Source organism: Aspergillus udagawae (genome assembly GCF_001078395.1).
Source record: "Aspergillus udagawae IFM 46973 DNA, scaffold_10, whole genome shotgun sequence".
Lineage (NCBI taxonomy): Eukaryota > Fungi > Ascomycota > Eurotiomycetes > Eurotiales > Aspergillaceae > Aspergillus > Aspergillus udagawae.
In genome coordinates this window covers 626285-643489 of record NW_025091273.1, presented here as the reverse complement: position 1 = coordinate 643489, position 17205 = coordinate 626285, and the positions used below count along the sequence as shown (strand labels likewise).

The 17205-nt window shown below is 49.0% G+C and overlaps 6 protein-coding genes across 6 annotated transcripts; 3 read left to right on the top strand and 3 right to left on the bottom strand.

Annotated features, from left to right (window-relative positions):
* Positions 1 to 2358: 2358 nt before the first annotated feature.
* Aud_002034 (alpha-amylase A type-1/2) lies at positions 2359 to 4302 on the top strand (the record flags this gene model as incomplete). Its single annotated transcript, XM_043296036.1, has 8 exons — positions 2359 to 2456; positions 2512 to 2620; positions 2680 to 2713; positions 2958 to 3120; positions 3165 to 3311; positions 3359 to 3480; positions 3525 to 3592; positions 3640 to 4302. 8 exons carry the CDS (start codon positions 2359 to 2361, stop codon positions 4300 to 4302), a joined length of 1404 nt encoding a protein of 467 aa, XP_043151971.1.
* A 786-nt stretch (positions 4303 to 5088) lies between these two features.
* Positions 5089 to 5880, bottom strand: Aud_002033 (uncharacterized protein; the record flags this gene model as incomplete). Its single annotated transcript, XM_043296035.1, has 1 exon — positions 5089 to 5880. One exon carries the CDS (start codon positions 5878 to 5880, stop codon positions 5089 to 5091), a length of 792 nt encoding a protein of 263 aa, XP_043151970.1.
* Positions 5881 to 7114: 1234 nt separating this feature from the next.
* On the bottom strand, positions 7115 to 8614 carry Aud_002032 (T6SS phospholipase effector Tle1-like catalytic domain-containing protein; the record flags this gene model as incomplete). The annotated part of the gene is made up of 1 exon (XM_043296034.1): positions 7115 to 8614. The coding sequence occupies one exon, from the start codon at positions 8612 to 8614 to the stop codon at positions 7115 to 7117; it is 1500 nt and encodes a 499-aa protein (XP_043151969.1).
* A 1826-nt stretch (positions 8615 to 10440) lies between these two features.
* Aud_002031 (uncharacterized protein) lies at positions 10441 to 12233 on the top strand (the record flags this gene model as incomplete). The annotated part of the gene is made up of 3 exons (XM_043296033.1): positions 10441 to 10949; positions 11003 to 11147; positions 11202 to 12233. The coding sequence occupies 3 exons, from the start codon at positions 10441 to 10443 to the stop codon at positions 12231 to 12233; spliced, it is 1686 nt and encodes a 561-aa protein (XP_043151968.1).
* Positions 12234 to 12748: 515 nt separating this feature from the next.
* On the top strand, positions 12749 to 14102 carry Aud_002030 (uncharacterized protein; the record flags this gene model as incomplete). The annotated part of the gene is made up of 7 exons (XM_043296032.1): positions 12749 to 12924; positions 12980 to 13092; positions 13145 to 13225; positions 13291 to 13713; positions 13769 to 13803; positions 13852 to 13990; positions 14050 to 14102. 7 exons carry the CDS (start codon positions 12749 to 12751, stop codon positions 14100 to 14102), a joined length of 1020 nt encoding a protein of 339 aa, XP_043151967.1.
* A 149-nt stretch (positions 14103 to 14251) lies between these two features.
* On the bottom strand, positions 14252 to 16615 carry Aud_002029 (Zn(II)2Cys6 transcription factor; the record flags this gene model as incomplete). Its single annotated transcript, XM_043296031.1, has 1 exon — positions 14252 to 16615. One exon carries the CDS (start codon positions 16613 to 16615, stop codon positions 14252 to 14254), a length of 2364 nt encoding a protein of 787 aa, XP_043151966.1.
* Between the last annotated feature and the right edge of the window lie 590 nt (positions 16616 to 17205).

Here is a 17205-nt window from a genome sequence, read left to right as displayed (position 1 = left end):
TTTGTGATATCATCGTGCAGCCGGTCTTTAATTCTCAAGTTCTAAGACCTGCACTGATGCTGTATGATTTGCTCGCTCGCCGAGGTTTTTACTCCGGAACATGCTGCAGGGTCTAACGGCAATTTTTCTTGAATCCGGGGGTATTGCTAAGCCGCTGTGGCGCTTCGTATTCGGATGAACCTGATCCAATCAGCACCGTAGGAGAATGATGACAGGATCTTGAATTGGGTGAGCACACGAGGTTTTCTCCAATGATCTTATTAAGCTCTCATGTCGGACCGAGTGGTACACACACAGTCTTTTCTTGGTCGTTCTTGTCCAACAAATTATCAGAGAGGATCCCGAAGTAACGGGTTCAAGGTGCACATTGCAGTGATATTTCGTTCACTTCGACCTCGCTCGCGATGAAGGAAAGATCATATGATATGCCCGTAGTCCGTGGCGAGCTGTTCATTGCATTTCTCGACTAGTTGCTGACAAATTTGGCGGTCACAGACAGGTCATTGCGGAGATAAAATCAAGGAAACTCTCTAGCTTCAGCAGCTGAAAAAACTGAAAATTACACCTTGGGCTTTGACAAAGAGCCAGCAATTGTTGTTTATATAACAAGAGGGATATAGTTATGTTAGTTAACTAACTACAACATTGACTCCAGCAAGGCTGCTGCGTACAGAACACGAAATGCAATCAAGAATTCTATCCAAGAGCCATTCTTAGCAGCATCAGTCAAAAATTCACCCTATCAATTTTGAACTTTGATCTATATAACCTAGACTAAGCTTCTCCAATACTTTAATGCACTAGATGACGCTGCTCTAATGTCAATAATTGCATTATATGCGTAACCCTATAATTAATATGATAACTATTGTGTCCTCTCTACATTGTGTCATGATCTGTTGTAGTGGTTGTGGACAGTCATCGCTTAGGCAGTAGATCTCAATATCAGGAATGGACTAGTACAACAAACTTGAGAACTGTTAGTTAGAGCCTATTCAGTAAGTAAACATATTGATGAACACAACCTTTCTTGTATCAATGCTTCAAGTCAGAGGCTCAGAGCGTACATCAGTACAGATTGTTTTTAGATAATGCAGTAGTCCAGCCCTAGTAAGTGAATGGTTATTTCCAGAAACTCTCACCCATTATAGCCAAAAGCACGTTACCTCACTCTGACTTGTTTAACAGTCTTGTTTTACTAGTGTTCCAGCTTCGGATCAAGATTCCACAACAGCTTCTGACCATCATTTTGCCAGAGGACTGTCATTTGCCTCCAACCCGCATAAATCTCCGCCCCTTCCTTTCCCTGCCACCCTCACGATGCCGACGCCCTCGTATGAATTTTAATATTTCACACCTGGCCACCTGAGCTGCAATGGCCAAGTTTTGAGATGACGATGCAGGATAAAACCCCGTTTTCTCACGTTCTCCATGAGATATGAAACCACGCAATTGGCCAATGCGCGACAGCTCTCTGTTCTTTTAAGTGCTCGATCCGAGATCGATCCTTGGAACAAACATTGCAGCTGCTGCAATTTTAATGATTATTTTATGTCGTATGTTTCCGAAGTGGGGTTATTCCCTCCGGGGCCAGGGATTTGACATGGAGTCTATCAAATGCGTTGTCTAATGCCAAAGGCACCCTTTCACGCGTGGATTGCTGCAAGGACGGCATTGGCATATTAATGCAGAAGACGATCGGCACACGTGTGACCCCGAATATCCTAAACTGACCCCATCCGAAGAAACTATTGCACCCTCAAGCCTGGGAATGCTATACGCACAGGGAAGGATACAGACCTATGTCTGACTTCGTCACGGAGCACTTACCGTGTAAAATTTTATGGTCTTTTTATGATAGGTTGAAATGTCCGTCCGCTGTCTTTCCGAGACTGAAGTCAGGACTCCGCAGGTTGGCCTTGTCCCTCAATCCAGATATAAAATCCGAACTAGGCAGATAAAAGGGCTCAGATGTCGCAAAAATCATATTCTATCAGTGAGCAAGCATTGAAATTGGTCAGTTTTGGCACTTGCGGTTTTACCAACATGAAGCTCCTTACTATTGCATTGACATTACCCCTGCTGGGGTAATGTGTACTGGCATTGAATGCAGCCGAATGGCGCAGTCAGTCTATTTACTTTCTCATGACGGACCGATTTGCCCGGACAGATGGCTCCACTACTGCTCCTTGTGATGTCGGACAACGTGTATGATGCCATCCTTAGCTTTTGATCAGGTACTAACGATGACAGGGGTATTGCGGTGGAAGTTGGAAAGGCATCATTGATCACGTAGGTCAACAGCCTGCAATTTATCCACGAAAAGTTCTGACCAAATAGCTCGACTATATTCAAGGCATGGGCTTTACCGCCATCTGGATCACGCCAATTGTCGAGCAGATCCCGCAGACAACAACTGAGGGAACAGGGTTCCACGGGTACTGGCCTCAGAATATGTAGGTCCTGGAGGGTGCAGGTGACCAAGGTCAATGTTGATCTCATACTCCGTAGATATAGTGTCAACTCTCATTTCGGAACCGCCGATGATATTCGGGCATTGTCCAAGGCTCTTCATGACCGGGGAATGTACTTGATGCTGGACGTTGTGGCCAACCACATGGTACGTGTCATCGTCTTAATCAAACAATTGTTCAGCTTCTCACACAGCATGATATGTAGGGGTTCAATGGCCCTGGTGCCTCCACCGACTTTAGTACCTTTACCCCTTTCAATTCAGCATCCTACTTCCATTCCTGCTGCCCCATCAACAACTACAATGATCAGTGGCAGGTGGAAAACTGCTATCTCGGAGATAGCGTTGTGTCTCTGACTGATCTGAATACACAAAGCTCGGCCGTGAGGGAAATATGATACGACTGGGTGAAGGATCTAGTTGCAAATTACTCTGGTAAGGCTTGTCGTTCTGTCGCTATCATGCCAATATCTGAGAAGAACAGTCGACGGACTTCGCATCGACACCGCCAAGCATGTTGAGAAGGACTTTTGGAGTGGCTACACGCAGGCTGCTGGAGTCTATTCTGTTGGTGAAATTCTCCATGGAGACCCTGCATATACCTGTGGTTACCAGGTTTACATGGACGGTGTCATGAACTATCCCATGTAAGTTTGGCCGCCGTCTCGCGCAACCTCTTCTGACAACGTAGATACTACCAACTCGTTAACGCTTTCAAGTCCTCGAGTGGTAGCATCAGCAGCCTTTCAAATATGATCAGCTCTGTTGCTTCTAACTGCAAGGATCCAACTCTCCTTGGGAATTTCATAGAGAACCACGACAATCCCCGATTTCCGAGGTAAGCTACGCCCCAGGGCACTATAATGCTTATGCTAATGACTACAGTTATACCAGCGATATATCGCAAGCCAAGAGCGTGATTGCCTATATATTCCTCACTGACGGTATTCCTATCATCTACTCCGGCCAAGAGCAACATCTTTCCGGCGGCGCTGATCCATACAACCGTGAAGCTCTGTGGCTTTCTGGATATTCCACCAACTCGTACAAGTCATCGCTACGACAAACAAGATCCGCAGACTTGCCATCTCCAAGGATTTGAACTATCTCCCAGCGAGGGTAAGTTGGGCAGCCTATCATTGTAATCCCCATACTAAATCTGAAAGAACAATCCCTTCTACACAGATAGCAACACTATCGCGATGAAAAAGGGCTCCAGAGGCTCCAACGTCATCACAGTCCTGACCAACTCCGGCTCCAACGCCGGCTCGTACACTCTCAACTTGAACAGTCATGGGTATTCGTCCGGCTCGAGATTGATTGAATTGTACACATGCTCTTCCGTTCAAGTCGACTCAAACGGCAACCTACCTGTACCAATGTCATCTGGCCTCCCTCGTGTGCTCGTTCCATCCGCTTGGGTATTAGGAAGGGGACTATGCGGCGCTTCATCCACCACTAGCCTGGCCACCCCAACAGTAACTTCTACCTCTGCTGGCACCTGCGCTCCTTCCACGGCGATTCCAATTATTTTTAAAGAACGGGTGGCCACCTCGTATGGGGAGAACATCTTCCTTTCCGGTCCAATCGACCAGCTTGGGAACTGGGACACTTCTAAAGCAGTTGCACTGTCTGCTAGCGGATACACATCTTCGAACCCGGTGTGGAGTGTGAAGCTGGGTTTGCGTACCGGTACCTATTTCCAGTACAAATTCATCAAGAAGGGGCAGGATGGAAGTGTTACGTGGGAAAGTGACCCTAATCGATCGTATACTTTGCCCAGCGGGTGTGTTGAGACCGCAATAAGCATCGCTGATTCGTGGAGATAATTCCCTAGGGATCAGGGTCTGTGAAGCTTTGATGTTGTGGTGGTCACCTTCACAGTACCAGCGCTAACAAAGAAAGGGTTCCCATCCGTCTCTGCTCCTAATTAGTGTGAAAATGCGACGATTAGGGAAGGATTGACCACATCCATAGACTAAATACAATTTTGACTGCTTTACTACTCGCTCATTCCTCCCTGTCCTATCCCTCCCATTACAAAGAAAAATGCCGAGTTTTCAAAAAGCAAAGAGGAAATTTTGGCATATAAGAAGCCCTCATATAATAATAGACGTGGAGCACTGCATAATTCATGAAAAGAGCCAACTGCTCTCGAACAGCAGAAATGGAGACGGGAGTTTCTGGCCGCTGTGGTACAGTCGCAGTATGATTGGATTCAACCATACCGGAGCCGACCAAAGGAAGAACAGGCTTACCCAGATATATCCTATCAACAGTCTCCAGTGGGGATTCACCTGCTTGATCATTCTGTGGCAGGTAAACCTAACCAGGTCCTCTAACATGATACCCGGTATGTGCAGGCAGAAAAACCACAATGCACCACTTTGATCTGCGGATACGCCAAAGCCCAGATCCATGAGTAAATGAATTATTCCCGACGTGAAAAATGTGATGATAAGCCGGAGAGTCTTGGAGAACGGCCCTCGTGGGAGTCGAAGAACGCTAAAGAGCAGAAACTCTGCATTTGATATGACTGGCTTGCGAAACATCTGATGCCATGCAATTCTAGATCAATGAGTATTTCATGCCCAGTCTTGCGAAGAAGGTGGTGCTTACCCCCACACGCGAGTCAATGAATTCATATCTGCCGTTGAACCGAAAATAGGTGGCCAGTCAATGGGCCGGTGCACTCCGAGAATGACACAAACCATTGCAAGGAGGTTGTACATTCCCAGTATGGCTGCTCGAAAGAGGAAGCCAAAGGACACCATAAAAAGGCTTTGTATGATCAGCCTCCGCGCCGTCCATTTCTCTTCAGCAGGTAATAGGACCATTCTACTCCCTGAGAGCTCTGAGATGAACTTTGGAAGATGAGGATCATCCGCCTCAATAGCGAAGAAGTGCAGCACGAGCAGAGAACCGCCCACATTTAGCATGCAGTTACGCAAGAAAACCCACCGGTCAGGAACGTATCCCAGCTTATCTTTGACAAATGCGGGAACAGCGCGAATTTGCCATGGGGTATTAATACGACGGTAATTGAGCGTCAGCCCTATACACCAGACGAATCTCCTCCACTGACTGGTGCTCTTTACCATCCTTCTTTGGGCAGATTTCATCTCCCAGGCAACCTGTGCATCGTACGAGACACGACTCAACATAATCAAATCAATGGCATTGAGTACATTCACCCAACACATCGCAGCTAGGGGTCCCCGGGCGGGCGTTGATGAAAAGGCTTGGTGCACTTGAAGCTGAAATGAGCACGCGAGTCCAATGGCAATCGCAATGAGGGCAGGTCTTATTTTGGAGTATGGCGGTGCGAAGGCAATTGTCCATCCTGTCAAGACTGGGATGAGGAACCATTGTGTGAGCGCGATGCTCTGTTCTGAGTTCAGCGCCATCGAGAATGGGTGTGTCGGAGGGAAGCTGATGAGGGATGATGGAGCAATAATAACAGGGCATGTTGATATTTTTAAGGCTGACTAGCAGTCTGTGCACTTGTGGCTGGCTAGCTGCATGGCGAAATGTCAGCCGCTTGTATGCCCTCTTTCTCCTCGGCGAAATCTGGCGGTGACACAGTCTGACAGATTCCCTGAAACAGTGAGGATAGGAAACCGGCTACTACGTATATTTAATAGTATTTCTTATTTGTTTATTCATTTATTTTTTAGGCAGAATGGTTTTACGCTGCATGAAGTAATGTTACTCCAGTTGACGGTTAATCATCTCCCCTAGACGGCGCAGTGAAGTTGACCGACAGCGATAATGGAACGAGCCACCTGGCTAGCCCGGAACTAGGTGCTCTCTGGATCCCGTAAGTGTGTTTGGAACTGGTTCTGATTGGCTACAAGGACCAAAGTCATCATGCTCTGAAAGACGATTGAGTCGACCTCTCCAGAAAAGCTACCAATGCAGAATACTATATAGAGTCACCCTCGCCGCAATAATGCCCCAGTAGCCATTCATGGTTCTGCTATTCCGGAAAACTTAAAGCCCAAATTACTGTGCGTGTGAAAATGCGTGTACCCTGACAGGACTCGGGAGCTTCAGGGCATTTGGTATCCTGATATCTGGGAGCCGTAGCCCCTGTGCCCATGGATTTAGAAAAGTGACAGTATACCAACATTGCCATGATACGAAATTCTCGTCTAATTCCAGCTTGCCTGATTCGTCGTAGGAGAATTACTAGCAGTACAGATGTAAGTTCCCCTAAAGCGAGAGACGAACAAGCGTAGGGAGTATGTCAATAGAAGTGCATAATGCAATTTTATATCAGGGCACCTAGAATGACACTCAAAAAATGGCGTCCTATCCAATATAGCCAGATGTCCTTTAGGTACACACTAGGAAGATAGTAAACTGCTAACTCCATCTGCTACTTGCTTCCGAAGTCTTCTGCTACTAAACACAAAGCTTTCTACTACATCATATTAAGTCTCTAAGAAGGGATCATGCGTACCATAGTCTTCGTGCAGCCTTTTTTATGAATGATCTGATAAGGACCTCTGATTGATTCCGACCCGCAAAACCTATCAGTTTTAAGGATGAAGCTAGATCGGACCATTGTAGTATAAATGCACATTGGATTGCTCACCATATTCTTATACTTACAATCTTCTTGTTAAGTTGGAAATATCAATGGTTCATGTGGTGTGCCTCTTTTGATTTTAGCTTGCGCTGATATGTTTCTTTCACTGGGCAGCCAGGATAGTCGGCCACCTCCCACTCCCCAATTCCACATTCTTTTGGAGCTTTTATCTTCCCTCTCCCGCCACCTCCTATGATTAGGTTCCCTGGCCGATATGCTGGGTCGGACTTTAAACGGCGAATAGCTGAAACGTGGATCTTGGCATCATTAGGAATGTCGCGCACTTCTCCGCAAGGTAGAGGCCAACGAATGGGTTTCCAAGATCCATCTTCCTGCAAATCCATCCGACGGAAAGGCAGGTATTCCATAACTTTCCAGGAAAGAACAGTGGTCCAAGGAAGTCCCTTGCCGAATCGGAGAGAGTCGTGCATTCGTGAGTCTGTGCTGGACTTCCGGAGATAATAATCTAAACCAGGCATGGGACTTTCTCTGCCGCTGACTTCGTCTCCAATGTTCTGGGCTGCTCTGTTATGCAAATTTTCTGCAAGATTCTCGCCTTGCGAGTGTTCGGCATGATCTTCAGTTGAATCCCCTGAGCAGTGGAAGCGTCTCAATTTTCCCGTGTCAAATCGCAATCCTGCCTTCTGGGCATTCTGCACCATCCACACCAACGGCACATGACTGAGAGGATATTCGCCTGGTTTCAATGGCCATCCTCCGCCAATATCTGCGTGGCATCCTGGAAACCATACCTCCTCGATGTCCTGCACGTCATCGGCTTTCTCGTCCGCGGACGAAGCAGAAGGAGAGGCAGCCCTAGGTTGCTGAGCCGACTGCGACAAGCGGCTATTATGGTGCTGGTGGTGATTATGATAAGGGAGAAACACATTGTGTCTCTCCAAATGCTTACGCAACCGAGTAGATGGTCGTTCCTTTGGCGACGGCTTGACCCCTGATATGAGATCCTGGCGGAATTTGGCCCGATGCTCGTCGATACTCACCGCATGGCGGATCACCTTGGCTTTGGTACGAGCCGTATAAGGGAATCGGTTGCGCCTCATCCAGGCCCTTTCAAATCTTGGAACACTATTGACAGTGTCGAACAGGCCCAAGAAGCGAATGTCGGGCGGCGGATGGCAGAAGGTCTCCTGAAACCCCTGCATATACTTCAATAGCGCTTCGGCGCCGCGGCCACGTTGTTGCCATTTCGCAAACGTCTTCCAGACAAAGCGTATCAGCTCTTCATTGCCTGCCTCCAGAAGACCAATCTTGTCCAGCATTTCAGCGAGGAAGCGGGCAACATATGCTCCGCGACTGAAGCCGAAAATGTAGATTTGATCCCCAGGGGAATAATATCGCATTAAGAATTTATAGCCACCCATGACATGGTCAGCCAATGTGGACCCGACCGCAGCATCTTTTGCTTTCACGTAGGCGGATTTGATCTTTCTAATGGTGCCGCTATGTGAAAGCGAGGCTGATGTTACATATGTGCCAATTCCAGGTTGATAATAATGAAACTGATTGGAGCCAGTCCGATCGAGCATCTTTCTCTAGGTAAGTCCGAGTCTATGCACAAAGCCTGCTGTGCTTACTCTAAATATTTTGAGCACATTGCTGTCGGATTCGTCGTCATGGAATTTGTTATTAGTTCCATCAAAGCAAAGGACAAACTCCTTCGGCGCCGGGGTAGGATCCATGATCTGTATTGTTATCCTAGAAGGACAAATAAAATCTGACAAATGCAAGATAGAAGTAGTTATACCAAGTTATCTAGAGGACACTCATGCTAGTAGCAGCTTATAACCTTGCAGGCTGAAACTCGCCTTGGTGCATCTAATTTCCTGTACAGTAGCCTAATGGCAAGCTTTCTGCTGCAAACGGTGATGAAATTAATCAAATGACCTGTAAGGAAGTGATATGTCGGAAGCTTCAGCATTCTAGGCCTGAACCCAACACAAACTGTGGCACCGAACCAATGTCGATGCCGTCAACAACAGAGTTTAATTTCTATACATCGGACGAAAACGGAAATTCCCCACAATGCGCAATAAGCTCTGACTGAATGACATGGAACTTGTAACTCACAGCAATCGTTGTTTCATTAACGACCAGTTAATTTGTGTGGTAAAAGTAATCTGCGTCGAACAATCCATTTCGTCGCCCTGGTGCCAGTATACTTGGAGTGACTGGAAATGTTCGTCATGAGCCTGACCCACATCATAGACATAGTTATGATTCTACGCTTGGTCAGTTGACACAAGCTAGTCTATATGCTAGTTACTACTTTTAAGCACAGGATGACTATTGCTAAAGGCTTTGTCTGTAAGAGCTATATGGCAGTGAAAATAGGTTCGACCTATATGTTAGATGGTCTTGAGAGTAACAATCAGAACCAAAGAGCTCTCAGCGCAAGATGGCTCCGATAAGCTCCCTATCTACCATAATGCTTCTTCCTGCTATTGCAGGGCTTGCTACATCGGATCGTCGGCCTTAAGTTTTGGGCTTAAGCTTGTCAGGTCCGAAGCATGGAGATGGGTCAGCACGGTTCACAGCTGTGGGATAGTATAAAATAGTGCTGTTCTGGGTTTAGGACAGATGCTTAGTTAATAATGATTATGTGCAATCTTGCAAAGCCATAAGATCAGTTTAGACTTAATATGATGGACCTTTTCAGTTAACCTGCTCCTCCATACGATTGCATATTTTTAAGAAAATATTAGTGCACCGTCACTCGACCCATCAATGATGTCGATCAATCTGCGCTCATATTTTTTGATAATGTCAACTGTGTATTTGAGATTTCGGTCATGCATCCCCCATATCTCTTAACACACTCGCAGTTTACCACTGTCATGATGATTCCCCGTATTACAAGTAGCTAACGTATAGAGCTCGGGGTACTAGGTCCGTGGCAGTTCTCTATGAACCAGACTTGATTATCGATCCTGAATCCAAATCACATATTTGAAACAGAATTTGAGGTTGGCTATTTCACAGGGAGACGATTGGTCGGAATATAGAGACGGCATTCTATAAGGAGACTCCGGAGTTGTTTTCATGTTGTTGCTGCACGATGGAAGCAGAATTACTGATTTGGGAGGAACTCCGGCAACTCCAGCCCACAGGGCAAAACAAGCAGTCAAAATGGCAAATAATCACTGTAATCTATATCCGCCCCATATCACACATTAAATGCTCATTACGAGTAAGGATGCAGATTACAAATGAATGTAACTTGTTTGTGCGTTGGAAGACTGTTGGTCTCCAAGGTTCCTCCTTCCTATGATATATAAATATCCTCTTTTAGGCGCGCATTCATATCGGTTGTGTTGACTTCAATCGCCCGGTGCAACTGAACTAAGACTACATTATGACTGAACCATTGGTCACTCCCAGCTCAAGAAGTCTCAATGGCCAGCCCGAAAAGATCGTTTCCCAAGGCACAGATCTGGAGAACAACACTTCCCCGTCGGCTGCCCCCGTTCAGCATGCAAATGGGCCATCTGCCACAGAAGACACCCCTCCCGAGTGCACAGTCACTGGCTTCCGCTGGTTTCTTGTCTGCGTGGCCATCTTTTCGGCCAATATTCTCTATGGACTAGACACCACCATTGCAGCCGACATCCAGGCCGCAGTATCGGAGACGTTCGACAATGTGAGACAGCTGGGTTGGTTAGGCGTGGGATTTACTCTGGGTTCAACCGTGGCCATCTTGCCTCTTGGCAAGGCGTTTGGAACCTTTGACACGAAATGGGTGTTTCTAAGCTGCTTGACTATGTTTGCTGCTGCGAGTGCGTTATGCGGTGCGGCACCATCGATGAATGCGATTATTGTGGGACGGGTTTGGGCTGGTGCCGGGGGAGCGGGGATGTACTTGGGGTGAGGGATTCTTCACAAGTGATATGTTGAGTGATGCTGACGAGAGCAATCAGAACTCTCAATTTGGTGACTACTATGAGTAGTCCCCAGAAACAGCCGTTTTATATCGGGATGACCGGGTTTGTATACGGCAGTGGGTGTATTCTAGGTCCGATTGTGGGCGGGTCTTTGGCGGATAGTTCAGCGTCGTGGAGATGGGTATGTCCTCATCTGCAGTAGTCCTTTGACGAGACGCCCAGTTAACAAGAGAAGGCCTTCTATCTCAATCTCGTCATCTTCGGCGCCATGTCCCCCATCTATCTGTTCATTCTTCCATCGCTCCCCCGCCGCCCTGACCTCCCCTTCTTAGACAAGCTGCGCTCCCTCGACTGGCTGGGCATTATTCTTACCGCCGGTCTCTGCGTCTCGTTCACGCTGGCCTTCACATTCGGCGGCTCCATCTGGCCCTGGAACGACGGGCGCGTCATCGCCCTCCTCGTCGCTTTCGGTGTCATCACCCTCATGTTCTGTGTGACACAGCGGTACTCGATGCTCACCGACCCAATCAACCGGATCTTTCCCTGCGAATTTCTCCGCAACCCCCAGCTCATCCTGCTCTATGTCTGCATGGCCTGCGGTGGTGCCGCGTTGTTTGTTTCCGTCTACTACATCCCACTCTACTTTCTCTTCGTGCACGGTGACAGCGGCACGCAGGCCGCTGTCCGACTCCTCCCATTTATCTTCGTCTATGTCGCCACCATATTAACATGCGGTGCGGTCATGGGCAAGACAGGCTACCATAACTTCTGGTACATCTTCAGCGGGATCTTCATGACCTGCGGCGGTGCGGCGATGTACACGGTGCGATACGATACCCCCGTGGCAAACATCTACGGCTACTCCATTTTGCTCGGCCTGGGAATGACCACCACCCAGGCGGGGTATGCCGTTGGCCCACTCCTCGTCAAGCCTGACCGTATCGCGGAGCTCATTCAGTACTTGAATATCTCGCAGGGTTCGAGCCAGCTGATTGGGTTGGCCATCGCTAGTTGTATTTTCCAGAGTCTAGGATTTCAAAGACTCAAGGGAGCGCTCGCTGGGACGGGGTACTCAGATGCTCAGATTCAGGCGGCTATTGCAGGGGCGAGGAGCGAGCTGTTACGCAACGCAACGCCGGAGTTGAGGGCGAAGTGTGTGGATGCGATTGTGAGGACGATTGGGGATGTTTGGGTGATGGTGATTGCTGCAGGGGCCTTGTGGACCTTATCCTCGCTGTTTTTGACCCGGAAGAGGTTTTTTGTTTAGATTTCGCGAACATGCTGGAACTACTGAGGGATAGATTATAGCAGAGCATAGAATGTCAACTTGGTAATCCACCTTCCCGCATGATACATGCGATCATGCAGCTCCATGTCAATCAATACTTGACTCGTCGACTGCAGATTTGTTCTAACCGACTCAACATCACTTTCTTTTCATGGCTACTAATCTTGTCCATTCTAATCAAGCATGTAGCTCCGCTCAGGTGCCAAGAAACAACCCTAACTTTCTTCTTCCGTCACCAACTCCGGCAACTCCTTTGAGACTCCAGTCAATCGCAAAAAACATACTTAGTTGGCAGTCGGAGATAACCGCATTCACAGCTATCTCAAGTATAGCAGGTTATGGTATGATAACTCCGGAGCAGAAGTACCTACCCCTCTTACTGATTGTGTTAAGGCGTGCCTATATATAAACAAAGAGTGTCTGTTAATTCTACCTTCTGTCTGACATCTCATCCATCCCTACCTCCAGAGAGATATTCTATAAGCAACAACAAAATGACCGTCGCACAGACCTACAAACAAGCCGTCTTCAAATCCGCCGGCACCCCGCTGGTCATTGAGGAAACACCTCTGACGCCGCCCGGTCCCAATGAGATTCTTGTGAAGGTGGAAGCATGCGGTGTGTGCTTCTCGGATGTGTTTGCGCAGAATAACGTTATGGGCGGGGGTTTGTATGTCAGTCTTCTTCCTCCTTGTGGATACTACTAATGATGGATGTGTTGCCAGTCCCATCGTCCCTGGTCATGAGATTATCGGCCATGTAGCCGCTGTGGGGGACAACGTCTCGGATTGGACTGTCGGCGATCGGATTGGAGGCGGCTGGCACGGAGGACATGATGGTACGCCCTACTCCTTGTCCTGCACTCTGGTTAAATAACTCTCTGTGAGAAGGAACGTGCAAAGCCTGCCGCAAAGGCTGGTACCAAATGTGCAGCTCGCAGGTCGTCAACGGTGAGACCAAAAATGGCGGTTGTACGTCCTCCCCTTCCTCTTCTCTTCTCCTCTTCCCTGGAAACGACATTGATTGGTGATTTCAGTCGCAGAATACTGCCTCCTCAATCCCGAAGCGGCCGTCCGCATCCCCTCCCACGTCTCAGCAGCAAAGTATGCCCCCATCCTCTGCGCCGGCGTCTCCGTCTTCAACTCTATCCGGCACATGAACGTCCCTGTCGGCGAGACCGTTGCCATCCAAGGTCTCGGCGGCCTGGGCCACCTCGCCATCCAGTACGCCAACAAAATGGGGTACCGGGTGGTTGCGATCTCGCGAGACGCAACAAAGGAGAAGTTTGTGAGGGAGTTGGGCGCGCACGAGTATATCGATTCAAGTAAGGAAGATGCGGCGGTCGCGCTGCAGAAGCTGGGCGGGGTGTCGCTGGTTGTTTCGACAGCGCCGACGGCTGAGGTGATCAGTCCATTGTTGAAGGGGTTGGGGATCTTGGGGAAGTTGTTGATTTTGTCTGGTCAGTTCATCGGCCTTGCCTTGTGTTGGTGCAGTGTGCTGATGGGTGGGTATAGTGCCGGGTGAGCTCCCCATTGATACGGTCACCATGGTAAGTGATCCTCGACGGTTCCAAAAGCAAGTACTCACCCGAGTCCAGCTTAAATACGGCCTCTCGGTGCAGGTTTGGCCCTCTGGCCATGCCACCGACTCGGAAGACGCGATAGCGTTCACTGAACTACACAATATCAACTGTATGGTCGAGGAGTTTCCTTTAGAGAAGGCGAACGAGGCATATGGTGAGATTTCCTGTCCCAAAGGCATCCCGATACACGTATTAATCCCGAGTTGTCTACAGAGGCAATGCTGAAGGGAACAGTCCTGTTCCGTGCTGTCATCACCATGGAGTAATTCCGCGGACAGAGACTCGGCTAGGGAGAGCGAAAAGATTAGACTGAAGAACTTAGATGAGCCATTGATTAAACGCATGAACAAATCTGCGATTCTATAGCTGCATCCACAAGAGCGTCGCTTCATTATAAATTCGAGATCAACATGGATCAATCGTAGCTGAGATTCCACGCATCTGCCAGGTTTCTTGACCCTGCATACAAGGGCTCGAAGCTGTAGAACGAATCAACGTTATACGCCAATCCCATGGCTCCCGCCAGCGTGCTCTGAAACATAACCGAGGGCTCATCCGCCAGCATCAAACTGCCAGCCACATCGGTTCCCATAGGCCCGAAGAAACCTTCCATTTGGCCCGAGTACGGGGGAGTCAGTGAGGTTGCAGTTCCGACACCCGCGCCAAATCGGCCGCTGAGAAAGTCCGCCTTGGCAGCGAGTCCTCGAGTCACATTGGCGGCGCTCCCGGCGACCGCAAAGTTGTTGCCAAATACCTCGAATACGGTGATGGCATCGCCGATGGCCGCGCGGGCTATTGGAGTGGACGGATGTGAGGGGTAGGCAAGGATGAAACCAACCATGGAGAGAGTCGAGTTCCACTGCCATTGAAAGGCCTCGTACCAGCCTTTGAGGAAGTCGGTGGCGGTTAGAATCTGACGCAGGATGTGTGTGATGGCGATGGCATGGTTGACACACGAATCTGCATGTCCTTCAGCGCGGGGTGTGCTGTTGAAGCTGGTCGGTGAAGTGGATGGGAAGCAGATGAAGGGCCGGTACAGGTTCATAGAGAGGTTGTGGTAGAGAAGCTCCAGGAGTAGCCGTTGGCGCTGCAGCCACGAGGGCGCATACCGTTCCAGGTCGAGCTCAGATCGGTCGGTTGAGAACGGCTCTCCACCATCCTTGCGTTTGGTCTTCATGGCGTCAGGAACGCTACGTAACCATTCCCGGATATTGTCCATCTGCGATGTCAGGAAATCAGCCAAGACTTCCAAAGACGATGAATCTGTGTACAGACTCTTCGCCTCATTGGTAGCAAGAATGTCGGCACGTTTATCGTGAAATCCAAGATGAACTGTCTGGGCCGCTAGCACTAACGTTGTGAGGAGGCGGCTGTAGGTCAACCATGTCACCTTGTTGCCATACACTGCGATGTTCGAGACAGACAGTCGAGCCAGCTCATGATCGTCGGCGGGCAGTTGGCACGTCGCAGTCATGTCAGGCATGGAGCACGGTCGACCCAGTTTCATGCATGTCTTGCTTTCAATTGCATACAGCGTCCACCAGATGCGCTTGCGCAACTCTTGCTGGGGACGTGGCAGGTCCTCACGCGGCTCGAGATGTAGTCCGAGAATATGAGCGGTCCGCACCGCGAGCGCCAGGGTAGTGTGCGCCATGTTCTGAAAGGAAGCGTTGCACAGGTAGACGACCGAAAATATATGACATTGCAGGGTGGTGATGGACGGACTCTCCAGTTCCGAAACGAGGAGAGTTTGCGACCGACGGTAGTACCATCGACCCGCGATACTTGCGTCGTTGATGTCGACATGACCGTCGGGTCGGCCAGAGGTGACGGTGGGGTGACCACTGTTGTCTGGAGTCAAGGCGACGCCATACTGCATACACAGAGCGAGAACTATATCGACTAGAGCTGAAGGCTTTCGTGTTGTGGCCGAATCGGCCCAAAGGGATTTATAATGCTCCCGAAACTCCGCCTCATCCAGGATCTGGTAGGTCGGATGGTATGATTGCCAAAACAGATTTAGGAAATAATCCTCCTCGATGCTATTGAGAAATGTCTCCGAACCGACGGACCCATCTGCGATCGCAGAAGAGGTCGGTAGCTCTTCCGGGGTGGGTCTATTCGAGGTTGGACTGGTAAAGATGCGACTGGCGGAGTTGGGCTGCAGGTTATGACCGTCCTCAGGTTGATTGAAAACGGCGCTGAGGTATGCGCTCATGCGACCGATAAAGTAGAAGGCTGACGATGGCCCATACCACTGAGTTTGTGAGGAGTGTGCGGTGCGTGTATGGATTCCGTCCCATCCTTTCCTTATCCCCGACGGTCGGTCTTCCTTTCGATTCGACCGGTCGTCACCGTTGGAGGCGGTATTAGTATGGGTAGCATTTTCTAGTTGTTCTTCGAGTTCCTGAACGCGTTGTCGTAGCCGCTCAATCTCTCTATTTAGGTTGTCAGTTAGTTCCACGTAGCCAACGCATTGGGAGAGTCGGTACAACCTTACAGCCTGTGGCAGTGTGCGGATTCCAGCCGCACTCTTTTTGGTGCAATTACCGCCCCGATTGCGACAATTCTGGCAGGGCAAGCTGCTGTCGCACTTGATGCGATGCACACGGCACCAGTCGCAAGCCCTCGCGACCTGGTTGCGTTTAGAACGTGGAGGAACGGAGGCGGAGGTGGATGCGGAGGAAGAGGAGGAAGAAGAGGACCTGTTGCTGTGACTTGTTGTATTGTTGTTGTCGATGCGGCGATTGGGGGAAACGGCGACAAAAGTGGAGAACATGATTGTCGTACAAGAATTAGGTAGGTATGGATCCTGATGGATTTGCTGCTGGGCTTCGGATAATGGATCCCATGGGTACAACAAATATCGACCTTTAGGCTCCATCAGTGAAGATGGATAACTGGTGATGAGGCTAGGCATGGATTCGGTGGTTCTTTGTTATTCCCCTGCTTTCTCCGTGTCAGCAAATCAGTGCCTCAACTAAGCACTGGGCATCAGGCCGTCTTGGCCCCAGAGGTCGAATACAGAGTAGTTATGGTTACGTTCATGAGGAAATATATTTCTGGCTACAGTATGGCTAGTAACTGCTGATTGGACGCCTCTAAGGTGATATATGTCCAGTCTCGTCTCTTAACGTCCTCCAATCTTTCTTACTGCCCTCGTGCACAGTATGCTCTGTGGTTCAATATATGTCTTCGCTACCAACAACCCAGTACCCGCTACATGATAACAGTCCAAGAAGAGATACTTGTAAACTTTACTGATGCTACCTTACCGTTTCCTCCCCGAATACTCTTCTAGGCATGTATCGTGCCAGAAAGCGAAATCATGCTGTATTGCAGCTGAAATTGGCCTGTTTGCAGGGAATG